Consider the following 27,332-nt stretch of genomic DNA (forward strand, 5'->3'; position numbering starts at 1 on the left):
CCAAGCACACCAGCTCAAGCACCGCATGGCATCTTTTGGCCTGCGTACTTGCGTAGCCCCTTGAACGCCTACGGAGCACCGCTGGTTCCGAGGAAGAGGCCATGGAGGAAGAAGAAGAGGAGGGGGTGGAGGAGAGAGGTGTGTCACAATCAGCATTTTGGAGGCGTGGTGGCGGAACAACCTCCAACACTACTGCACCTTGTCCTGCATCCTTCCCAGCTGCCAGCAGAGTCACCCAATGCGCCGTGAAACTTAGGTAACGTCCCTGTCCATGCCTGCTGGACCATGAGTCAGCGGTAATATGCACCTTACCGCTGACCGCCCTGTCCAGCGAGGCATGGACATTGCCTTCCACATGCCGGTAGAGAGCCGGAATCGCCTTCCGTGAGAAAAAGTGGCGTTTGGGTACCTGCCACTGAGGAACCGCACATTCCACAAACTCACGGAAGGGGGCAGAGTCTACCAACTGAAAAGGCAGCAGTTGAAGTGCTAGCAATTTTGCCAAGCTAGCATTCAACCGCTGGGCATGTGGATGGCTGGGAGCAAACTTCTTTCGGCGGTGCAGCAGCTGGGGCAGGGAAATTTGCCTGGTACAATCTGACGTCGGTGTACCAAAAGCAGATTGCCCACAAGTACTTGGCTGTGACACACCTAATTCTACACCTTCATTCCTCTCACTGCAGGTCTCAGAGAGGACTGAAGGTCTAGTGGGGTTGGAAATCTCAGCTGATGAGGAGCAAGGAGAGATCCTCTTTGTTCTTTGGTGTGGGTCTTTTAGATACGCTTGCCAACGAACTGCATGGCAGGTCAACATATGTCTGGTCAAGCATGTGGTACCCAAGCGGGAGATGTTTTGGCCACGCGAGATACGCTTGAGACATATGTTGCAAATAGCAGCGGTGCGATCTGATGCACTCGTCTCAAAAAAGGCCCACACCAAAGAACTTTTTGAATAACGCGCAGAGACTGCAGCGCCCTGCACATGTGGAGCTTTGGGGTGTGATGCAGTCAATGTGCTGCCCTTAGGCTGGCCCCTGGAGGGCATCCTGCCTCGTTGGTGATGTGCCGCCGCCTCCTCCTCCTCCTCCTCCTCCTCCTCCTCCTCTCTCCTATCAGGCACCCACGTTGAGTCAGTGACCTCATCATCCCCTCCCTCCTCATCACTGGAGCAAACCTGGCAGTATGCTGCAGCAGGGGGAGCATGACTGCCAGATTGCTGTCCTTCTTGGGCACCCCCTCTGTCCGTGCTCATGTTACTGCCTTCATCGAGCTCAGTATCGTCATCAGAGCCTTCCAAACGCTGGGCATCCTCCTGGAGCATGTACCCAACACTGTGGTCAAACAGTTCGAGGGAATCCTCATGAGGACATGGTGGAGCTAGGGAAGGAGTCACTGATGACATTGAGCTGAGGGAAGAGGCCGCTGCTTTGCCAGACAAAGCACCCTGGGCATGGGTGAGAGAGGATGAGGAGGATGAGGACGGCTTGGTCATCCACTCGACCAAGTCTTCCGCATGTTGCGGCTCAACACGGCCAGCTGCCGAAAAAAAGGCCAAGCGTGTCCCATGGCCACGTGCTGATGAGGATGCACCGTCTCCACGACCAGCACTAGACACAGAGCCTGCTTGCCCTCTCTTATTGGCTTGTGACTGTCTGCCTCTCCTTCTTGGCCTTCCAGACATACTAATGGCCTGTAGCTGCACTAAGCTGGGATAGAACACCTGTAATTTTCTTCAAGTAGCTTTATATACTGTAACCAGACAAGCCTGCCTGTCAGTAGGAAGATAACAGGAACGGATCTAGCTGAACACTGTGAGCAGGACGCACTGTACTAAATGTAAATAGTCTAGCTGCCTGACCGTGGTACTAATAGGATCAAATAGAACACCTGTAATTTTCTTCAGGTAGCTTTATATACTGTAACCAGACAAGCCTGCCTGTCAGTAGGAAGATAACAGGAACGGATCTAGCTGAACACTGTGAGCAGGACGCACTGTACTAAATGTAAATAGTCTAGCTGCCTGACCGTGGTACTAATAGGATCAAATAGAACACCTGTAATTTTCTTCAGGTAGCTTTATATACTGTAACCAGACAAGCCTGCCTGTCAGTAGGAAGATAACAGGAACGGATCTAGCTGAACACTGTGAGCAGGACGCACTGTACTAAATGTAAATAGTCTAGCTGCCTGACCGTGGTACTAATAGGATCAAATAGAACACCTGTAATTTTCTTCAGGTAGCTTTATATACTGTAACCAGACAAGCCTGCCTGTCAGTAGGAAGATAACAGGAACGGATCTAGCTGTACACTGTGAGCAGGACGCACTGTACTAAATGTAAATAGTCTAGCTGCCTGACCGTGGTACTAATAGGATCAAATAGAACACCTGTAATTTTCTTCAGGTAGCTTTATATACTGTAACCAGACAAGCCTGCCTGTCAGTAGGAAGATAACAGGAACGGATCTAGCTGTACACTGTGAGCAGGACGCACTGTACTAAATGTAAATAGTCTAGCTGCCTGACCGTGGTACTAATAGGATCAAATAGAACACCTGTAATTTTCTTCAGGTAGCTTTATATACTGTAACCAGACAAGCCTGCCTGTCAGTAGGAAGATAACAGGAACGGATCTAGCTGAACACTGTGAGCAGGACGCACTGTACTAAATGTAAATAGTCTAGCTGCCTGACCGTGGTACTAATAGGATCAAATAGAACACCTGTAATTTTCTTCAGGTAGCTTTATATACTGTAACCAGACAAGCCTGCCTGTCAGTAGGAATTTAACAGGAACGGATCTAGCTGAACACTGTGAGCAGGACGCACTGCACTAAATGTAAATAGTCTAGAAGATAACAGGAACGGATCTAGCTGAACACTGTGAGCAGGACGCACTGCACTAAATGTAAATAGTCTAGAAGATAACAGGAACGGATCTAGCTGAACACTGTGAGCAGGACGCACTGCACTAAATGTAAATAGCAGGAACGGATCTAGCTGAACACTGTGAGCAGGACGCACTGCATTAAATGTAAATAGTCTAGATAGAAGATAACAGGAACGGATCTAGCTAAACTGAATACAGTGTATATATATATATGCAACACCTGGGATGCATATATATACACAATACACTGTAAGTGCAGCTAACTGATTGACTGTTCTGCCTAATCTATCTAACTCAAATCAAATGACACTGTCTCTCTCTCTCTCTATCTCTCAGCACACCGGAACACACACTACACAGGGCCGCCGTGCAGGCGGCCTTATATAGTGTGGGGTGTGTACTAAATCCCCTGAGCCATAATTGGCCAAAGCCACCCTGGCTTTGGCCAATTACAGCTCTCTCTACTGACGGCGCTGTGATTGGCCAAGCATGCGGGTCATAGTGCATGCTTGGCCAATCATCAGCCAGCAATGCACTGCGATGCCGCAGTGAATTATGGGCCGTGACGCGCCACACGAATTTAGCGCGAACGGCCCATAACGTTCGCAATTCGGCGAACGATCGAACAGCCGATGTTTGAGTCGAACATGGGTTCGACTCGAACACGAAGCTCATCCCTAATGTGTATGTGTGGGAGCGCTCTGTATATTGTGTACTGTGTCTATGTACATGTGTATGTGTGGGAGCGCTCTGTATATTGTGTACTGTGTCTATGTACATGTATATGTGTGGGAGTGTTCTGTATATTGTGTACCGTGTCTATGTACATGTGTATGTGTGGGAGTGCTCTGTATATTGTGTACTGTATATGTATATTGCGCTCTGTATATTGTGTAATGTGTATGTGTGGGAGCGCTCTGTATATTGTGTAATGTGTATGTGTGGGAGCACTCTGTATATTGTGTACTGTGTCTATGTACATGTGTATGTGTGGGAGCACAATATACAGAGTGCGCTCCCACACATACACATGTACATAGACAGCGGCCACGTCATTGGATTTGGTTGACAGCAGCGGGAGCCAATGGCTGTGCTGCTATCAATCTATCCAATCAACAGCCGAGAACCCCCTAGCAGAGAGATGGCACGTCCCCGTGGGACAAGTTCAAGGGTTTGGGTAAGTAAAATGGGGGGGGCGGTCACTGACAGCTGTTTTTGCACCTTAATACATAGATTGCATTAAGGTGAAAAAACATGAAGATTTACAACCCCTTTAACCTCCCTGGCGGTATGATTATTTCGGATTTTAGGTGCTGAAAGCGGTACAATTATTTTGCATGGAAATTTGGCGTTTTATATTGTAGGTCTGTAATTCTTAACAATAACACACTTAAATCTGTCCAAACAAGAGTCTAGTAGATATCCCGGGTATGATAAAGTTTGAAACACAAAAACATAAATTATAATATAATAAAAAAAAAATAATAATTAAAAAAAATAAAAATAAATAGTAATAAAATAAATCTCCCCACGATTCACTATCGCTCAATTCTGCAAGTGTTCTAATTTACTATCGCTGTTTTCTAGCTGGTCTAAAGCCATTTTTGACGTAAAGGGACACTTTTTGGTTGCTATGGACAATCTCCAGTTTCCAGGCAGAGAGAACAGTATATATAATATAAAACTGCATGCAGGGCATGGGCCAGAGCACTGGGGACAAATGGGATGTGAAATGATTTCATACAGTACTGTAATCTGTAAGATTACAGTACTGTATGTGTTATGCTTTTTACATTTTTTGAATTTGCCGCCAGGCTCCGCCCCCGTGCGTCGCGACGCTCGCAGGGAACGGAGCCTGGCACGGAGAGGCTTCAGAGGAGGACACAGCCCGCGGACACTGCGGGAGACATCGCAGGATCCCGGGGACAAGGTAAGTAAGGAGGCACCAGGATCCTGCGATGTAATCCCGAGTGTGGCTCGGGGTTACCGCTAATGGTCCTGAATTTTAACCCCGAGCCACACTCGGGAATACCGCCAGGGAGGCTACTAACCTTGTCTCTAAAGCTCTTAATGCAAGCTATAAACAAACCTGCCTCTTGAAGGGCGCTACTGTTGTAGAGTAAGGCCTCTGAGCAGACCTGTCTGTGGTGGCAGTGTGTGTTACAGACGCTTATTCTAAAATCATAATTGGTATTGCTAAATTGATGGAAGTAAAGGTAGGTAAAGGGTTAATTGTGTAATTAGCCCAGTGACAATCGCTCTCAGGCTGCTCGCACTTAGATTGTGGTCCCACAAGCTGGAAAATCTTTGTGCTGGGCGCAGCTGAGAGTGGCATTGTTACGTAAGTGACAGCGTGGTATGAAGTTGGCCGGTCCTTTGTCTCGAGTTAGCGTGGCAGGGATCTGTCACTCGCATTTGTCACATCCTCTGCACTCATTTCCTGTACATAATGTCTTACACTTTGCACTCCTTTCCTACACATACCATCATACGCTCCACACTCTTGTATATGCTGCTGGAAATTCAGCACTCCCTTCCTGCACATACCGTAATACCCTCTGTACTTAATGAAAATGAAAAGGTGAACTAATGCTCCTAGTCTCCACTGCACTTACCTCTGTAGTAATGCAAGAGTTTTATTTATTTTTTTAATGATTGTGCTGAGGTTTATACATGTCGGTGAGACTCTTGCTTGTGGCACATCAAAGTGAGCATATTTTATGGGTACAAGAATGATTTTGCTTTATTTAATCATGCCCCTTTAGGCCTTCCCACTGTTAACACAATATGACCACACCCACTGTATGCCATGGCATGTTTGGGTTTGGCTTGAAGAAAAGGTGGCAACCCTGGTGTGAAAGCCTGAGTGCCTTCACACTGGGGCGGTGTACTTGCGGGACATTTGAAAAAGTTCTGCAAGCAGCATTTTTAGGGTGGTTTGGGAGCTCTCCCAAATTGCCCCTGCCCATTGGAATAACAATGGGCAGGCGCTTCAGAAGCGCCGCAAAACGTTAAAAGCGGCCCGTGCCCCAGTGTGAAAGTGCTCTAAAAAAGGGAGATGGCCTGGCTGGGCTAGGCAATGGCATACAGCTAGCTGAATCAACAGCAGGCATTTAACCAGTCTTGTGGGGAAACAGGTAACAGCAGAACCTTAGAAGTTAAAGCAATGGAACTACATGTACCAGCATGCCTGCTGATCTTTAGGAATAGAAGAGATATCTACAGCATGACTATTGCATTTATGAAATTACTGCAGGTTTCAATTTCACAGATTATTTGATGTGCTGGCAGCTACTATTTTTTGTTTAAGACAGCGCAGTTTCTTTTACTTTTTTATATATACATTCAAATTCACTTTGTGGCGTCTCATCGCAAACCTTCATAATGCTATTCTGCCCGGTAACTGCTGATCCTCCATCTTCTCATTTCCCTATTGGGGATAGAGAGGAAGCCTCCTCCGCCTTCCTGTACACAGACTGTCCTGAGCTCAGTGAAGTGGAAGGTTGTTGTGTTTTGGGGTCTCTCTATAGATGACAGCGGGGAGGATGAAGATGATGATCCCCCTCATCCTGATTATTCTGGGGGTGTCAGGGGTGGAGTGTGGTAAGTAGAGGACAATATAGATGACATCTTGTCAGTGGGGGGGATTTCCTCCAAGTGTTGTATAGAATGGTAGAAATCAATGTTTAGTGATAAAGGTAGAAGTATTGTGGAAGTGACAACCATGTCCTGTCTGTGTGAAGATGACAATACGGCTCTCCAGGCTCTGAAGGATCTTTATTGATCTTGTGTACGGAGCTGATGAGGGGCGGAGAAGTTGGTATCTTTACACACAGCTATTTCCTGTTTACATGTCTAATCCTGGCAGATGTACTACAATCTCTTAGTCATTAGATAAATGTTTTGATGTTAAAATGGAATTTTCAGTTAAACCATTTTTCTAGTTTAGATACAACAGAAAAGGATGAAAACCCTGTTCAGGCTTTTTTTTATTGCCACTGTCCCCGGAGACATTAGCTTAGTTTCAGTTACAAGGAAGACATTCAAAGTGAAGGGAAACTGACATTTATGATGGAGGATAAAACAAAACCTAAAACCAGTTTTGTACCTTTGACATGTGTTAGTAAATCTGTACATATCACAACTATTCAGTGTATCTGGGTTAATTATACCTTGTTTTTTTAGACTAATTATAGCTTCTTCTTGGTGGTAAATGGTAATGTATATCTCCTGATTTTATTTTTTTCGAAAGGTAAACTAAGACCCAAAATGGTAAAAAAGATTATATATATATATACAGTGGCTTGCAAAAGTATTCGGCCCCCTTGAACTTTTCAACCTTTTGCCACATTTCAGGCTTCAAACATAAAGATATAAAATTTTAATTTTTTGTGAAGAATCACCAACAAGTGGGACACAATTGTGAAGTGGAACGAAATCTTTTGGATTTTTGAAACTTTTTTAACTAATAAAAAAATGAAAAGTGGGGCGTGCAAAATTATTCGGCCCCCTTGCGTTAATACTTTGTAGAGCCACCTTTTGCTGCGATTACAGCTGCAAGTCGCTTGGGCTTTGTCTCTATCAGTTTTGCACATCGAGAGACTAAAATTCTTGCCCATTCTTCCTTGCAAAACAGCTCGAGCTCAGTGAGGTTGGATGGAGAGCGTTTGTGAACAGCAGTTTTCAGCTCTTTCCACAGATTCTCGATTGGATTCAGGTCTGGACTTTGACTTGGCCATTCTAACACCTGGATACGTTTATTTGTGAACCTTTCCTTTGTAGATTTTGCTGTATGTTTGGGATCATTGTCTTGTTGGAAGATAAATCTCCGTCCCAGTTTCAGGTCTTTTGCAGACTCCAACAGGTTTTCATCCAGAATGGTCCTGTATTTGGCTGCATCCATCTTCCCCTCAATTTTAACCATCTTCCCTGTCCCTGCTGAAGAAAAGCAGGCCCAAACCATGATGCTGCCACCACCATGTTTGACAGTGGGGATGGTGTGTTGAGTGTGATGAGCTGTGTTGCTTTTACGCCAAACATATCGTTTTGCATTGTGGCCAAAAAGTTGGATTTTGGTTCCATCGGACCAGAGCACCTTCTTCCACATGTTTGGTGTGTCTCCCAGGTGGCTTGTGGCAAACTTTAGATGAGACTTTTTATGGATATCTTTGAGAAATGGCTTTCTCCTTGCCACTTTTCCATAAAGGCCAGATTTGTGCAGTGTACGACTGATTGTTGTCCTATGGACAGACTCTCCCACCTCAGCTGTAGTTCTCTGCAGTTCATCCAGAGTGATCATGGGCCTCTTGGCTGCATCTCTGATCAGTCTTCTCCTTGTCTGAGCTGAAAGTTTAGAGGGACAGCCAGGTCTTGGTAGATTTGCAGTGGTCTGATACTCCTTCCATTTCAAAATGATCGCTTGCACAGTGCTCCTTGGGATGTTTAAAGCTTGGGAAATCTTTTTGTATCCAAATCCGGCTTTAAACTTCTCCACAAAAGTATTACGGACCTGCCTGGTGTGTTCCTTGGTCTTCATGATGCTCTCTGCGCTTTCAACAGAACCCTGAGACTATCACAGAGCAGGTGCAGGTTTTTCAGGGGTTGGGCTTGGCCTCTTAGTTCCAGTGAAGGGGACTCTTAAGGCGTCAGCATAGCAATACATTTTGGACAATTTGATGCTCCCAACTTTGTGGGAACAGTTTGGGGATGGCCCCTTCCTGTTCCAACATGACTGCTCACCAGTGCACAAAGCAAGGTCCATAAAGACATGGATGAGCGAGTTTGGGGTGGAGGGACTTGACTGGCCTGCACAGAGTCCTGACCTCAACCTGATACAATACCTTTGTGATGAATTTGAGCAGAGACTGTGAGCCAGGCCTTCTCATCCAACATCAGTGCCTGACCTCACAAATGCTCTTCTGGAAGAATGGTCACACATTCCCATAGACACACTCCTAAACCTTGTGGACAGCCTTTCCAGAAGAGTTGAAGCTGTTATAGCTGAAAAGGGTGGGCCAACTCAATATTGAACCCTACGGACTAAGAGTTCATGTGTGTGTGTAAAGGCAGGTGTCCTAATACTTCTGGCAATGTAGTGTATATATTTCTTGCAATTACCATAACCCATCACCAAAGAACAAACAAAAATAAATTCTCATGGCAGCGATAGCACAAATGTGTACATTTGTTGTTGTTTGTACCAGTAGTACAGCCCAAAAACAATAGTGCACATTTTGCACACTGACACTGAATAAAAAAAAACTGTTTAAACCTAAAAAAACACACTGACCATGAGCTTTGACCCCAACCTTTGTTAACCTTTGACCCTTAACTTGACTCTACAGCTACCTTCACATCTATGCAGGTGCATTTTGGAACAATTATGCACATTGCATTTAGGGCTGACCATTTATTTCAATTAAAATTTTGCAACTTTGATATGTGTAAGTAAAACTATACATATCGTCAAAACTACTTTGTGTATGAAGGTGGATTATACCTTGTTTTTTTTTTAGGACAAATTGGGCTTTCATTTGGTGATAAATGGTAACAGATATCTCTTACATTTCATTGTTTTATGATCAAATAAAAACTGGTCCAAAATAGTAAAAAAAATTTTTGTGAATTTAGCTGTATATTTGTTGCCATTACCATAGTTTACCACCAAAGTACAACCCAGAATAAATTCTCCTGCTAGTTGTTGTTTGTGCCTGTGGTATGGCCCAGAAACAATATTCCACATTTTGCATTTTTTTATCCTAAAACACACTGACACTAACTAAAACAACTTTTTCTTAATTCTACCTAAAATATGCTGATGTGAACATTGACTCCTGACCTTGACCCTAACACTAACCCTGCACATTTTGCATTTTTTTTTTTATACTGCCTTAACCATTTCAGCCCCGGAAGAATTTACCCCCTTCCTGATCAGAGCACTTTTTGCGATTCGGCACTGCGTCGCTCTAACTGATGTTGCACCCAAACAAAATTGACGTCCTTTTTTTACCACAAATAGAGCTTTCTTTTGGTGGTATTTGATCATCTATGCAATTTTTATTTTTTGCGCTATAATCAAAAAAATAGCGACAATTTTGGAAAAAAAAGCAATATTTTTTACTTTTTGCTATTATAAATATCTCCTAAAAATATACAAAAAAAATTTCTTTCTCAGGTTAGGCCAATATGTATTCTTCTACATATTTTTGGTAAAAAAATAAACTAAAAATCACAATAAGCGTATATTGATTGGTTTGTGCAAAAATAGGGGATAGATTTATGGCATTTTTATTATTATTATTTTTTTTAATTAGTAATGGCGGCGATCTGCGATTTTTTATTGTGACTGTGACATTATAGTGGACACATCGGACACTTTTGACACTATTTTGGGACCATTGTCATTTATACAGCGATCAGTGCTATACAAACTGATTACTGTGTAAATGACACTGGCAGGGAAGGGGTTAAACACTAGTTGGCAATTAAGGGGTTAAGTGTGTCCTAGGTAGTGATTCTAACTGTAGGGGGAGGGGCTACCACTGACATAACAGCGATCACTGCTCCTGATGACAGGGAGCAGTAGATCTCTGTCATGTCACTAGGCAGAACGGGGAAATGCCTTGTTTACATAGGCATCTCCCCGTTCTGCCACTCCATGACATGATCGCGGCCCCCCAGCGGACATTGAGTCTGCGGGAACTGTGGGCACAGAGTATGCGGCTGGCGTGTGCACCCACAATGCCACGATTAAAAGGGGATGTACCTGTACACCCATTTGCCCAGCCGTGCCATTGTGCCGACGTACATTGTCGTGTGCTGGTCAGCATGTGGTTAAACACACTGACACTAATTTAGTATATTTTTTAATTATACCCAAAATATGTTGACATGACCTTTGACTCCCAACCTTGACCCTAATACTAACCCTGGCAAACCTTAATCTTGTTTTTTTTTCTTGATTTTTTTTCTTTTTTTTCTTCTTTTTTTTTACACACTTTTTAAAATTTATAGCTTCATCTCTTGCAATTATATACAATTTTATTTAGACATTATATACAGTACTTATGATTCTATCTCCCACTTTGAGGTGAACTCTGTTTTAAAATTTGCAGATGACACCACATTAATTGGGAGAATAAGGGATGGTGACGAGGCTGCATATCATCAGGAAATAGAAAACTAATGCCGCGTACACACGGGCGGACTTTTCAATTGGACTGGTCCGATGGACCACCCTAAGTTGACTCCCGGCCTCGGTCGATAGTTCATCCTACAAAACATGTTCTTAATGTGTATTTTTATGTTGTGCCATGATATGATCTCTGCTTATATCCCCTCAGATCATCACAACTATTTTGGCTTTTCATATATTTCAATAAAAAAATTGTGCCAGAAAGTGAAAGTAAAAGAAAATCCCACATTTTAGATTGTCCCCAAAAAAGTGATAGAGGGGAAGTTTAACAATGAGGACACTAGTTCTGGTGACCTGGGGACCCCAAAGAATTCCCTTGATTGACAGATATTTTCTCTGACTTCCTATTTTGGCTATGGGACAGGAAGTGAAGGGAAATCTCTGCAGTGGGACACAGATAGTGAAAAATATCTGACGGGGGTTATAACCCTCCCTTGCTTTATCAAAAATGAGAAAAAATGTTTTGCCTATAGTTCTACTTTAATAATTCAAAGCTAAATGTGGATAAGACAAAGAAAATAATTGTAGATTATAGAAGACCTAGAGAGATCAGCTATGGGCCAGTTGTGATTGATGGGGTGGAGGTTGAGAGGGTACAGGAGTTTCCTGTTTCTTGGGATCAATAATGTGCTATGCCAAAATGCATAGTACTTTGTTATCATGCCTTTTGGCATGCATGAACATGTGCAAATGCATATGAAAAAATATTTCAGAAGTATAGAACCTACTGATAAAGAAGGTTACCTTAGAAATCTACGCAGCATGACTTACAAAATCCATTGTTCTTACTGGAGCAAATATAAAAAAAATACTATGACAAATATATTTAAATATAAATAAAACCTTCACCTTCCACCATTAAGACTCGGTACACACTGGGGCAACTTGTCAGGTGACTTAGCCGCCTGACAAGTCGTGCTCCATTCTGTACAATGGAACCGTTCTAATAGGAATGACACAAGTCGCTCCGACTTAGAAAAAGGTTCCTGTACTACTTTGGGGGTGACGTCAGGCGACTTGCATTGACTTCTATACAGAAGTCATTTTGCAAGTCGCCGCTGAAGTCGTGTGCAGGTCGCCTGAGGCAGTCGCGCTGCAAGTCGTGCTGCCTCAGTGTGAACTGACTCTAAAATTTGAAAATTTTGTCAAACAACATTACAGTCCAGGTGCAAATGCACATACATTAGCAAGATGCATTGGGGTGTCATTAAAGAGGAACTGCAGTCTGCTCACATAATTTGTAATAAAAAGATCTTTGCCATTCTGAAGCTTCCCTCCAACCACTTTGCATATTATTTTATACATATATACTATGAATTTGTACTTGCCAAATATGCTGCAGAAATCTCCCTCCAAAAAGTCTGAGTCTGGCAGCAGCCATTTTAACTGTGGGCAGCCGAAGCTGCTGCCTGTTCACCTCCTGGGTTTACACAGAGGCACACCTCCAGCCTGGCAGCTCTCATTGGCCCTCTTATGACTCACTCCCTCTTATGAGAGAGAGAGCTGTGCATGATGTCATAAGCCTAGGCTAATGACCAGACAAGAAAGAGGAAGTGGACTGTATAAGGCATTTTCTGGCAGAAAGAAAAATGTTTTTCTATCCAAAGTTAAAACAACAAGGGCAGAAGATTTAATAGATGGAAAGATGAAAAAATGTCCGCTTTAAGTATTAATGACACAGCCATGCACCTGCAGAAGGAATGCATTTTTTTTCTGCGTCGTGGGAAAGTGCACAATTTTACAAACATTCCCACAATACACAAATGTAAACCTAGACTTGCCATTATATTGACTTAGATTAACTACCTGCACTCTGGAAGGCTTTAGCCCCTTCATGACCAGAGCATTTTTTGCTATTCAGCGCTGCACTGCTTTAACAGGTAATGCATGTAATGGAAACCATTCATGACTGTTTTGTTTACATGGGAATCATGTTACCACTATGGCCAATCATAGTGATCACATGTTACCCAGTTACCAGTAACAGTAATCCGCTGCGTCACTGGAGTAGCATGCTGTGAGCCCCTAACCTGGAGCAGGTGGGATGATCTACATGTCACCCAGCCTGCTTGTGCCACCTGCCGGTAATATAAATATAGGGCGGGCGGCAAAAGGTTAAAACCTGACCTAGGTTTTTTTTTTTTTTTTTTTTTTATTTTCTCCTCTAATAAAGATAAAAAGATACAATGTTTTTATCTCCATCCAAGAGGAGAAATGGTGAAGGAATGGGCTGTACAGTGACTGATCACCATGATACCCAGTTACAGGCCATCACAGCAATCACAGCTGCTCCTCCCAATTTCTGATAATTAGTATGAGACCTGGAGCTGTCAATGACAGTTCAGTCTCCGTGCTGAGAGCTTGTTGTGCAGCATACTTCCAACACAAACACAGGTATGGCCCCATGGGAGAAAGGCCACTTTAGTGAGGCCACATACGTACAAAGGAGTTAACAGATGTCATTAATAAAAGGTGTCCATTCTGGAAGATTCCCCTCCACTGGTGACAACTGTGAAATTCTAAAACCTAACTCTGGGAAAATTAGATGTCCCTCCTTTGCAGAGGGGCTGCACTCACACTTCAAGGATTAAATCCTCAAACAACGGAAAGAAAAAGCACTTTTATTTAACCAATCCTCTGCTCTCCCAACAGATAGTGCACCCCCATGGTCCAACAATGGTCTGTCCCCTGGCATTCGTACATGCATACAGGGCTATGGTCCGAACATCGGTCTTGATAATTTAGAGCATCAGTCACCAACCAGTGATTCGTGGACCACTGATGGTCCACAAGAAAATTCAGTTGGTCCCCAGGGGTTCTCCCGCAAATCAACATTGTGGTGGATGTATACAACCCAATGTTTCCAGTGTTGTTCTCAATGTGCGCTGTCAATACTGTCAGAACCCATTGATGCCCAATGCCGCCTCCTGTAGTTCTGGGTCCTGTGAACTCAGAGGGAGGCACCGGGAGTATTGCAGAAGGAGGTGAAGAGGGAGGGGACTTCCAATAGCAGCACTGATCACAGGCTGTGGGAGGGAGCACAGAGCTCAAGCACATGGCTGGATAAGGAGGTGAGATCCATTGATGAGTCTGTGTAAGGCAGCAGTGTGATGCAGAGTGTGGAGGGAGCAGAGAGCCAGAGCATTGTGTATGTAAGGCAGCAGTGTGATCCAGGGAGAGGGGGAGGGGGCAGAGAGCCAGACCACTGTGTATGAGGCATGTTAGTGGTATAAATTCATGTCAGCGGTCCTCAAGATTAAAAATTGTGAGTTTAACTGCTTGCAGTCCAGTCGCTGCAGTTTTACTCTGGTAGGCTGGCTCCCCTGCGCAAAATCACGTTACTGTACATGATCTCGTGAGGAACGGATAGCAGGCACTGGCGCGCGCCCGTTGCACAGCAGGGGTGCCGATGCTCGTGGCCGACGGTCGCGATGACCGCTAACTACGAGCGATCGTGACCAGGAGACACAGAACAAGAACGAGTGTGTGTAAACACATACTTCCCTATTCTGTTCTGACAGGAGTGACAGATTGTGTGTTCCTATTAGCTAGGAACCACGATCTGTCACTTTTTCTCTAGTCAGTCCCCCCCTTCAGTTAGAATCACCTCCCAGGGAACACAGTTAACCCCTTCACTGCCAGTGACATTTTTACAGTAATCAATGTATTTTTAATCGCACTGATCGCTGTAATAATGCCAATGGTTCCATAAATGTGTCAAATGTGTCCGCCATAATGTCGCAGTCATGATAAAAAAATCGCAGATCACCGCCATTACTAGTAAAAAAATAAATAATAATAAAAATGATATAAATCTATCCCTTATTTTGTAGACGCTATAACTTTTGCGCAAACCAATCAATATACGTTTATTGCGTTTTTGTTTTTTTTTACCAAAAATATGTAGCAGAATACACATCGGCCTAAACTGAGGAAAAAAATATATTTTTATATATTTTTGGGGGATATTTATTATAGCAAAAAGTAAAAAATATTGTGTTTTTTTTTTTTTCAAAATTGTCGGTCTTTTTTTGTTTATAGCGCAAAAAATAAAAACCACAGAGGTGACCAAATACCACCAAAAGAAAGCTCTATTTGTGGGAAAAAAGGAAGTCAATTTTGTTTGGGTGCAACGTCGCATGACCGCGCAATTGTCAGTTAAAGCGACGCAGTGCAAAAAGTGCTCTGGTCAGGGAGGGGGTAAATTAACCAGGAAGTGGTTAATGGTCTGTGAGGTCCAAAAGGTTGGAGACCACTGTGTTAGAGGACTATAGCAGGGGTCTCAAAGTACCAGCCCGCAGGCCATTTGAGGCCCGCGGACCGGTTAAAAATAGCCCGCAGGCAGGGCCGATCCAGTACTAGAGGTCGACCGATATTTGGCCATTAACCTGATAAATAGCACTGGCCGCCGTTCCTCCTCCCTTCTCCACACTCAGCGCTTGATGCTTGTGTGAAAATGACACATAACAAGAGGAGAGAGACAGAGGGATCTGTCAGAATTGAGGTTGATGTTGGGGGTGGGTGGGACCCGGCCAGGGTGGGCGGGACCCGGCCAATATCAAACACCAGCCAATGGGATCTGGGTGGGCCGCTACGTGTATGTGGCCCGCCCCTTTTCTTAAGCAGCCCAATCATTGGCTGGTGTTTGATAGATGCTTGGTCCCGCCCACCCCGGCCGGGTTCTGCCCACCCCGACATCAACCTTAATTCTGACAGATCCCTCTGTCTCTCTCCTCTGTGTTACGTGTCAGTTTCACACAAGCATCAAGCGCTGAGTGTGGACAGCTCCTTGTCAATTTCACACACGGTTACACTCCGCTCAGTGTGAAACCTGCCAGTGCCAACCAGTGCCACCTGCCAGTGCCAACCAGTCTGCCAGTGCCACCTGCCACCTCCAACCAGTACCACCTGCCAGTACCACCTCCCACCGCCAACCAGTGACACTGCCAATCAGTGCCATGTGCCATTGCCAACCAGTGCCTGCCAGTGCCACCGCCAACCAGTGTCACTGCCAATCAGTGCCACCTGCCACTGCCAATCAGTGCCTGCCAGTGCCACCGGCCGCCACCTTGCAGTGCGACGCCAATCAGTGCCACCTACCAGTGGCATGCCAATCAGTGCCACCTGCCAGTGCCAATAGTGCCACCTGCCAGTTCCAAACCAGTGCCACCTGCCAGTTCCACACCAGTGCCACTTGCCAATGCCTGCGAGTGCCATCTTCCAGTGCCAACCGGTGCCACTGCCAGTAAGTGCCACCTGCCAGTGCCAATCAGTGCCACCTGCCAATCAGTGCCATGTGCCACCTGCCAGTGACAACCAGTGCCACCTGCCACAGCCAACCAGTGCCATCTGTACTGAGGACATCAAGTGTGTGGTAGAGGAGCAAGCAGAGAGGAGTGGAGTGGGTGAGGTTTTTTTTTTTTAAACCGGCCACAAAAATCGGCATTATATATCGGCCATCGGCTGCCCCGATTTCTAAATATCGGTATCTGCATCGGCCAGAGAAAAACCCATATCAGTCGACCTCTATCCAGGATGTCTTTTTGAACTGCACCCAGGCACTGCAGAGGGGGAGGTGCCAAAGAGCTTTACCTCCCCATCTCCTCTGTCCTCTCTGCTGCACGCTGCTGCAACCCAGAGAGATAACAGAGCAGAGGAAGGAGCGAAAGAAGGATCCGCTCATCGATCCGCCCACCTAGGCATTGACGATCGACCAGAGCCCCGATCCAGGGTCCTTCTGACACCTCAGGGCGGGAGATTGTGTTCTCTGGGTCCCCTGTCACTAGGCCTGTGTGGAAGCCAGGAGGAGAGGACTCGGGAGGCAGATGATCCTGACTGCCAGGAGAGGTGAGTGAGCCATCACACTGAGGCAAAGTCCTTAGTGGGGTGACTGGGGTAGAAATTTGTGTAGTGTGGGGGGTAATTGTGTAGTGTGGGGGGTAATTGTGTAGTGTGGGGGGTAATTATGGAGTGTGGGGGGTAGTTGTGCAGTGTGGGGGATAGTTGTGCAGTATGGGGGTAGTTGTGCAGTGTGGGGGGTAGTTGTGCAGTATGGGGGGTAGTTGTGCAGTGTGGGTGGTAGTTGTGCAGTATGGGGGGTAGTTGTGCAGTATGGGGGGTAGTTGTGCAGTGTGGGGGGTAGTTGTGCAGTATGGGGGGTAGTTGTGCAGTGTGGGGGGTAGTTGTGCAGTATGGGGGTAGTTGTGCAGTGTGGGTGGTAGTTGTGCAGTATGGGGGGTAGTTGTGCAGTATGGGGGGTAGTTGTGCAGTATGGGGGGTAGTTGTGCAGTATGGGGGGTAGTTGTGCAGTATGGGGGGTAGTTGTGCAGTGTGGGGGGTAGTTGTGCAGTGTGGGGGGTATTTGTGCAGTGTGGGGGGTAATGCTGGGGGTTAATAATGCGTTTGTTGACACCAGTGCTGGATATAATGCGTTTGTTGACACCAGTACTGGGTATAGTATATTATTGCTGGTATAGTTTATTGTTTTTGAAGTTTTGAAAGTTTGCATTGCAGCCCCCATGGGATATGAAAACTTGTCATGTGGCCCTCAGGCAATTTGAATTTGAGACCCCTGGACTATAGACTACTGGAGTGTAGGTGAGAAGAGGCTGCAGGGATGAGTTTAGGAGCCAGAGGAGCCTGTGGGTAGGGAGGATAAGTTAAGTAATACCGCTGTACCTGGTCTCCTAGACAGAAAATTGTATACTATCAGATTGTATAGTGTGTGGCTAACTCTTAGGAGGTTGTACAATAAGATTGTATAGTGTATGGCCAGCTTTAAGAAGACCGGATAATTAGATTGTATAGTGTGTGGTCAGCTTTTAGGAGGTTGTACAGTCAGACTGTATTGTGTATGATCACCTCTAATTAGATTGTACAAACAGATTGTGTAGTATATTGTCAGCTCTAGGATGACTGTGTAATAAATTTGTATAGTGTATGGTCAGCTCTCAGGAAGTTGTACAATCAGACTGCATAGTGTATGGTCAGCTTTAGGCGGGCCATAGATTGATTGATAGAATTTCAAATAAAAATTCCTGGGAAAAGAAGGGTCCCAGAAAGTTCATTAATTTTTCGAATCATTAGTGGGGTCAAATTGACATTCATTTTTAATGACAGTGACGAGCAAGAACAGTATGGGCATTTTTTCTCAAGCAAACACATTTCTAAGTGTATGTGATTTTTGTTTGGTAAAGCCCATTCATTTGGAACAACAAACAAATGTTCTGAGAAATTTCGTATGAATTTTCCTAAGAATTGTCCTCTGAAATGCTATCCATTTATGGCTAGCTTTAAGAAGATTGTACAATCAGATTTTAAAGTGGGTAGTAAACTCTGTACTACCACTTGTAGCCTTATTATAGGCTTACCTGTAGGTACTGTGACTATCTACAAAACGTGCACAGTTTAGGAGATATTCAGAGTGCATGCAGCCAATGTCATCACCAGCACATGCCCTCTGAAGTTCTGGGTTATAGTGCCAAACCTTCAGAACCCATGCCAGAGACGTTGGCTCCCACGTGTATGCAGTAACGTCATCCTGGCTCCAGCCAATCACATAGCCAGAGCTTGCAGACCCAGAAGACAGACAGGGGAACATGTCAGCCCTCTTAGGGATGACTTCACCTTTGTTCCAAGGTAAGTATTTCATAATGTGCTTGTTAATGGCACCCCAATTGCGGTGCGATTTTGCAGCGATTTTCCCGCAATAAATTGTGCTGCAATTGCAGCAAATTCACGCAAAAGAAGCTCCTTTTTGATGGACAAGCTTAGTTTGTTGCTATTTTACTGCAATTGCAGCACAATTTATCACGGAACAATTGCAGCAAAATAGGAGTTGGGATGCCATTAACAAGTAATGGCATCGCAATCGAATGCCGCTTTTTGCCAAGATTCTGGGATCATGGTTCCAAAAGCCTAGGTGTGAATGCAGGTATAAACAAGGCCAAGGATAAAAAAAAGTCACTTTCAGCGCTAATAGGTCTTCCAAGGTGTGGAGTAACAGATGTCAGATAAAATGGTGGTGTGAAAGGTATATATGGTATCCAAAACTAGGTGGATGCTGCCTTCCTCAGATGGGGTAATCCGAAAGGAACTACAAGAAAAACAGAAATGGAAGGCGTGCACACCTAGTGCATTACCAGAGATAATTTAATAATAAAAATGTTTTATATAAAAGTGGGTACTCACAAAATGCAACTGACAAAAGGCCATAAAAACACTGCATGGACATGCACAGAACACAGGGTACATCCAATGCGTTTCAGAAGTGCACCAACGTGTTTCAGGGGCATACCCTCTTCCTCAGAGCTAGGCTCTAAGGAAGGGGGTACACTCTGAAACGCTTTAGCTGTACCCAGTGTTCTGTACATGTCCATGCATTGTTTTTATGGCCTTTTGTCAGTTGCATTTTGTGAGTACCCACTTTTATATCAAACACTTTTATTATTAAATTATCTTTGGTAATGCACTGGGTGTGCGCGCCTTCCATTTCTGTTTTTCTTGTAAGGCCAAGGATAAATCAAAGGAAAAAAACAAGCTTAACTAAGGCCCCTTTCACACTGGGGCGGCGTCTGCGGTAAAATGGCGCTATTTTTAGCGCCGCTTTACAGTCGTTTTAGCTGCGGTATTCCGCCACTAGCGGGGACAGTTTTACCCCCCTGCTAGCGGCCGAGAAAGGGTTAAAACCACCGCAAAGTGCTGCTCTGCTGCAGCAGCACTATGCCGGCGGTATTACCGCGCAGCCCTATTCATTTCAATGGGCAGGAGCTGTATACACACCGCTCCTTCACCACTCCAAAGATGCTAGCAGGACTTTTTTTTACCATCATGCCAGCGCACCGCTCCAGTGTGAAAGCCCTCGGGGCTTTCACACTGGAGACACAGCAGCGGCTCTTTCAGGGCACTTTGCAGGTGCTATTTTTAGTGCTGTAGCGCCTGCAAAGCGCCCCAGTGTGAAAGGGGTCTTGCCAATCAGCTGGCAGACAACCAAATTAACCTGTCTAACAGTATGCGTTAAAAGCAGGCGTTTAGTCTGCACACGTTTGCAAATGCATGCATAAGCCACAGAGCCTTATCAAGGCACCCTGGTATCTGTGGTACCTAACACTAACTTATAAGTGTCCCCACAGTGGAGGCACATGCATTCTGATGGATAGGTGAGGGCAGGTGGACTGAAGGGGAGCCCCACCCCTTCTTAAAGGTACAGGAGCACACCAAACACCGAGTATATAGCACAATGGCTGCAGTAGGTGGATCATGGTTTGCTGTTTTTTTTGCCTTCCACTGGATCAACTGTGTGTAAAGGCTTGTGTATATGGGATTATATGATTGTGTTTTTTTTTATTGGTTGAGCTAGATGGACTCTTTTTTTCAACCTGACTAACTATGTAACTATGAATAGTAGAGCTGCACAATTAATCGTTAAAAAATCGTAATCTCGTTTCACCTCCCCTGACGATCTCTCCTGCAGAGTTTGCCGATTCTTTCATATAAACAAGTGGAGAGACTTTATCTGCTAACTCAGCTGTCAAAAGAAAGCATCCGGGCAGTCTGCCAAGTCTTTAAAGCGGGGTTCCACCCAAATTTGTAACAATATCTGTATGTATTCTCTTCCTTGCCTAGATGCTGACATGCCGTTTAAAAAAATTTAAAGCGCCGTAATTACCTTTTATTTTTCTATTCTTCTTTGCACTTCCTGGTTCTCCTCCTGTGGGCGTGTTTCTAGCCTCTCCCAGACTCCTGGGAGCTAGTCTCAGGCTTCCCAGGATGCCACTGAGCATGTGCGGGAACAAGCAGTGAATGCTGGGAGCACAGCATTCACCACATCCAGGAAATAAATGCTTGTGGGCTTCAAATGCCCACAATGAAGATGGAAACCGCCTGCAGTAAATAATATAAATTATTCTTTCCGATGAAATCTGACACAGGCGGACATATTACACACAATATGTGAGTATGTAATGCTGAGAAGAAAAGTTTGGGAATGAAATAAAAAAAAAAAAACGATAGATAGGTGGACCCCTGCTTTAACTTGAAACATTGTAACTAAGCTTCCTTCTTAGATCCAAGAGATAGAACTTCTGTGTGTACATAGATAATCCTGGCAGTCTGCCAAGTTTTCAACAATGTGTAGATGCAGGAAGTTTAACCACTTAAAGTCTAAATCTTTTTCTGATACTTCTTTCTTAAAGCGGAGTTCCACACAAAAATGGAACTTCCGCTTTTCGGAACCCTCCCCCCCTCCGGTGTCACATTTGGCACCTTTCAGGGCGGTGCAGATACCTGTCTAAGACCCACTCCCGCATAGACTCCCATGGGAGTCTATGCCTCTTCCTGTCCCTCCGCGCTGTCTCCTGGGAAACACACAGCTCCCAGGAGAGAGCGGGGACCACTTACGATGTTCAGCGCGACTCGCACATGCGCAGTAGGGAACCGGGAAGTGAAGCTGCAACGCTTCACTTCCTGATTCCCTCACCTAAGATGGTGGCAGCAGCTGCCGAGAACCGAGCGGGTTCTCGGCGTCGCCTGCCGACATCGCTGGACCCTGGGACAGGTAAGTGGCCATTTATTAAAAGTCAGCAGCTGCAGTATTTGTAGCTGCTGGCTTTTAATATTTTTTTTTTGCGATTTGGGTGGACTCCCTCTTTAAGTTAAAATCAATATTTTTTGCTAGAAAATTACTTGGAACACCCAAACATTATATATATTTTAGCAGAGACCCTAGGGAATAAAATGGCAATTGCTGCAATATTTTATGTCACACTGTATTTGCCCAGCGGTCTTTCAAACACATTTTTTGGGGAAAAAATACACTTTAATGAATAAAAAAAAAAAGCGAAACAGTAAAGTTAGCCCAATTTTTTTTTGTTTTAATGTGAAAGATGATGTTACACCGCGAGAATCGTGAGAGAATCGTGATCTATCTTCTAAGCAAAAAAATTGTGATTCTCATTTTAGCCAGAATCGTGCAGCTCTAATGAATAGCCATAACTTTCTTTCCCATCAATATAGTTCGGATTCACAATAGGTGTGAATGCAGTCTAATGCCGCGTACACACGGGTGGACTTTTTGACCGGACTTTCGACGGACTTTCCTAACGATCGGACTTGCCTACACACGATCACAACAAAGTCCGACGGATTCGTACGTGATGATGTACACCGGACTAAAATAAGGAAGTTGATAGCCAGTAGCCAATAGCTGCCCTAGCGTCAGTTTTTGTCCATCGGACTAGCACACAGACGAGCGGATTTTTGGACCAGATTTGAGCCCGTCTGAAAGATTTGAAACCTGTTCCAAATCTAAAGTCTGTCAGATTTTCGACCGAAAAAGTCCGCTGCAGGTCCGATGGAGCCTACACACGGTCGAATTGTCCGCTGGATCCATCGGACCAGTCCAGTCGAAAAGTCTGCCCGTGTGTACGCGGCTTTAGGGTTGATTATAACTATACAAAAATTCAAAAAATTAATAATGCGCCAACCACAAAGCAAAGCAGCCAACACCACAATCAGACAAATTGTACAAAAATAAAATTAAAAACAAGTGTGGCGCTAAAAGAAAAGTGTCCTTTATTGGGCAAAGCCAAACAGAATGGTATCTGGAGGGCAAAATGCACAATAAAGATTATTAATGAAAAGAGTCCTGCAAGGACTAAGAATTAATTCCAGAAACAATACAACATGGATGGCTAAAAAATGAGTGAATCCATAAATTATGTACCGTGAAAGGTATAACTAATATGTGCTATAAGGAAACGGGTAGTATGAAAAGAGCCTCAAAATCCAAACAAAAGGAAAGGTCTTCATAAAACGCTGTGAAAAGTAAATATGATGTGCAACACTGACATATTGCACATGAAAAAACGGTATGTGTATGTGTGGGGGATTGTGCACAACACAAGTGTAATACAAATAAATATAAATTGGTATATAAAGAAAACAAATATGCTATTACAATAAAAAGTCCATCCAAATTGGAAAAATAAAGTGATGACACTAAGTCCAAATCATGTATTGGAAACAACGATCAGCAACCACTGAGTCAACTGAGACAGGACCAATGGATCCAAAGATGGCATCCACAAGTTGCGATCTTGAACATCTGTGTAAATGATGTAGGCAAAAATACCCTTACCGGATAGGATGGACTCCCAGTCAGCGACTTGAGAGTCAAACAAGCTTGTGTAAAAATATGGAGGGTAGTTCCTGGTCCCCGACAGCTGGAGGTATTAGAAGAGTGGCGATGTTCACCGACCTGATCACTCCGATCTCACCGACCCGTCACTCCATAGGTTGCAATGGTAGGTACCTATTGGGACTCCGGCTCCATAGGAAGGATGTCACTCCTCAGAGATGATGGGAAAAGAAAAGAGGCTTCCCCATAGTATAAATCAGCTAAAAAACCAGCTTTATTAAAATAAAATAATAAAAGCACTCAGGCCCTTATATAGCAAAATAATGAAAGTAGCGCTAAAATACAAATGGTGGCAAGACAGGCATCAAAAACCCTACGCGTTTCGTCCGATAGGACTTCTACTGGGGTGTATGCTCGTCTGCCACTTGTGCCTGTATATATAGATGAACTAATAATAATCAAAATGTGGCAGCTGTTCGCGCCATGTAAACCGTCACTTCCGGGTTGTAGGAAAATGGTGTCTATATCCACCCTGATCCAATCGTAACAAAGCTAGAGCCAACCCAAAACCAAGCCTCAGTATGGATAGGCTAATCGTAGTAGTGCCATATATCGCGTCATCAGACCGGGGTCCGGACATGGGTCACATGTTAGCATTGCACCTATAAGATGCCCAATATGGACAATACAATGTCCAATAGGGCATATCCGTGTACTTAACCAATCGCGGACAAGGAGTAGCGTCCTATCCGGAAATATGTTGAGAGCGTATGACGTCATTCCGGCGTACGTCCGGAAGTGACGTAAATACAGACGGTGGTGGACCGCAAAAGCGTTCCACAACTCATTCTAAAAAAATACATGACGGAAGTGTTAAACTTGGACCGCAATGCGGTTCAACTGTCAATAGAGAGACCAAGTAAATAGATGTGTTTGAAGACGCTGACATGGCACGAACATTGCTATACTCTGCAGTAAAACAGATACATAATCAAAATGGACAGTAAACAGTGATGTAACCCTACAGTCAAATACAATGTTGGAGTATATAAGTGAGTGTTAATATGAGAATGGTATAATTAAAAATACTTAAAAAGAAAAACGTCTATATATAGACGTATTAACTAAAAACTAAAAAACTAGAAAAATCCCAAAAGAAATGAAACAAATAATCAAAATTGATTAGATAATAAGGTAGTACGAAGAGAAAACCATATATAGAGCTAAAAAGATTTTCTTTTTTGAAAAGATTTTCTTTTTCCAAGGAAAGAGTCTATGGAACAAAAAGTGAACATAACCTCCATATTAGTTCAAAGGTGACTAAATACAGTGGCCAACCAAATAAGGGTTATCACCCAATCTGCAAGATTGATGATAATCGCGAGAGTCATTATTCAGCACATATTCAAAAAAAAAAAAGAAGAAAGGGGGTGGTGTGTAGGCCTAAAAGAAAAAATATTGTCAATAAACGAAAAAGAAATTATGACTGGTTAATAAAAGAATTGATATCCCATTCAATGTTAAGGCCAAATGGCGAATAACATTTAAGTTGGTGTATCCAGAAAGTTTCCAATCTGGACACACCCCTCTTCATTGATTCGCCCCTCCAATGAGGGGTGAATTTATCAATAACTTGGAACCGAGTTCCATTAGGGTCCTGATTATGACAATGTCTAAAGTGTTTGGGTACACTATGGTTTGTAAGACCTTTTTTAATGTTGGCTATGTGCTCGTTCCCTCTAATTGAAAAGGTACGTATCGTGCGCCCCACGTACTGTTTCCTACATGGACATGTGATCAAATAGACTACGTATCTGGTATCACATGTTAAAAAGTGTTTTATCTGGTACTCTTTCCCAGTGGAAGTGGAGACAAATGTCTCAGTCTTCCTCCGTCCGCAACTATTATGTACACAGACATTGCACCGTTTACAAGGGAAAAAACCTTTCATGTTGTGAAAGAAGGAGCGGGTTACTGGGGGGTCAGTGATATTGGGGGCAATCTGATTTCTGATGGAAGGGGCCCCTCTATAGATAACACCACTGCGTTCTGGAAGAACAGGGCCCAGAATGGGGTCGTTTTTAAGAACTCTCCAATGTTTTGCTACAATTTCTTTAATTTGTCTGTGTTGAATAGAGAAATTGGTTAAAAGGGACCATTTATGTTTATTGTCGGGACCACTTTTAGGTTTAACCGCTAACAGAGACTCTCTATTAATCTCGGCTATGTCAATAATTACGCTGTCAATTTCTTTGGGGTCATAACCTCTATCAATAAACCTGGACTTCAAAATCTGTGTTTGATGAAAATAATCCGTAAGAGTACTACAGTTACGCCTGATTCGTGTAAACTGACTACGTGGTACAGATTTTAACCAGGTAGCATGGTGGCAACTATCGACCGGAATATAACCATTCCGGTCGGTAGGTTTAAAAAATGTCTTAGTCTCCAAATGGTTGTCAACTACTAATATCTCCAAGTCCAAAAAATGAATCGCGGAAGGACTAACCTCATACTTCAACTCTATCCCAATATCATTATCATTTAATATACGCAAAAAATCATGCAGAGATTGGGTGCTACCCCTCCATAGGAGGAGGATGTCGTCTATGTACCTCACCCAGAGAACAAGCTCCGGGGGGTCAAGAGCATAGACGACATCCTCCTCCCAACGGGCCATAAAGATATTAGCCAGGCTCGGGGCGAACTTCGCGCCCATAGCCACTCCCTTCTGTTGGATAAAAAAATCACCATTGTACCAAAAATAATTATGTTTGGTAGCAAACCGTAGAAGGTCCATGATGAATCGCTGTTGAGTTTTGGGAATGGACTCTTCTCTAGACAGGAAGAGTTCAACTGCTGAAAAGCCTGCATGGTGGGGTATGGACGTATATAATGACGTAACGTCAGCTGTAACCAAGAGAAGATCACTAGTATAAATGATATTATTTAACTTAGAAATAGTGTCCTTGGTATCCTTTAGATATGATGGTACAGATTGAACAATAGGTTGTAAAAAGAAATCTATATATCTCCCTATGCGGGAAGTAATAGAATCAATGCCGCTGATGATAGGGCGGCCAGGAGGTTGTGTAATGCTTTTGTGCACTTTAGGTAAGTAATAGATTACCGGGATTCTTGGGGCCACCGGAACCAAAAAACTTTTTTCCTTATTATTCAGGATGCCCAACTGGAACCCCGTATCCACCAAGTCCACAAGTGATTTCTTATAAGTGGTTGTAGGATTAGTATAGATCCTCGAGTAAGTGTCAGTGTCACTCAGGATTCTAGTCATCTCTAGGTGGTAGTCGTTTTTGTCTAAAACGACTATCCCTCCTCCTTTATCCGCTGGACGGATAATTAGATCTTTCCGTTCGCACAATTTTTTAAGTCCAATTTTCAAAGTTGGATCATAAAACGATTTTTTTGTAGGTAATCTGTCTAGGTCTTGTAAGACCAAGTCCCGAAAAACCTTAATGGAGGGGGCAGTGGGGCCTGGAGGGTTGAAGAGGGAAGGGTTAGAAAGTCCTGAATGAACTATGTGGGAATTAACTTCAACTTTGGGTCTAGTGGGATTAGCAATAATATATCTTTGTACATTTAATTTCCGCACATATTTCTGCACATCTATAAAGGTACTGAATTTGTTTAATTTTTTCGGTGGGGCGAACTTTAAGCCCTTTTCCAGGACCGAAAGTTCCGCCTCAGATAAATCTGCTTTACTGAGATTAAATATCCCGCTTCCCTTTAAACTCGTTTTCTTTTGTCGGGAGCGCCTCCCCCCTCTGGTCCCCCGTTTCCTTCTATGGCCCTTTTTTGTCTCCCTGGTTCCCTGGGAAAATCCCCGTGATAGGGGGGGGGCAATTGTTGGTTATAGTTGAAAGGTGATCGATTATAATAGTTGGAATCGTTTTCTCTATAGGGATGATAGGAGTTGTGAGTCTCCCATGATCTCTCATTCCTCAAAGGGGAATACCTATTAAAAGTGCGCACAGGCGTTCTCTGTGGATAAGGGTGTTCGTAGTATTCATTATGTCTATCGTAATGGTTCTCTCTCCTAGGTGTAGCTCTTTGGTGGTACTGGTTAGAGGATGAATCTCTCTGTCCCCCGCC

General features: G+C 44.0%; 1 protein-coding gene across 2 annotated transcripts in view; it reads left to right on the plus strand.

The window, feature by feature from the left end:
• Positions 1-6,339: 6,339 nt before the first annotated feature.
• Positions 6,340-27,332, plus strand: part of LOC141107490 (class I histocompatibility antigen, F10 alpha chain-like) — a 119,266-nt gene continuing 98,273 nt past the window's right edge. For both annotated transcript variants that reach the window (XM_073598258.1, XM_073598259.1), the window contains exon 1: positions 6,340-6,492. In XM_073598258.1, coding sequence (XP_073454359.1) covers positions 6,420-6,492 — 73 coding nt within the window. In that variant the 5' untranslated portion in view covers positions 6,340-6,419. The remainder of the gene's footprint in view (positions 6,493-27,332) is intronic.

Source organism: Aquarana catesbeiana, linkage group LG09, assembly GCF_042186555.1.
Source record: "Aquarana catesbeiana isolate 2022-GZ linkage group LG09, ASM4218655v1, whole genome shotgun sequence".
NCBI classification, from domain to species: Eukaryota; Metazoa; Chordata; class Amphibia; order Anura; family Ranidae; genus Aquarana; species Aquarana catesbeiana.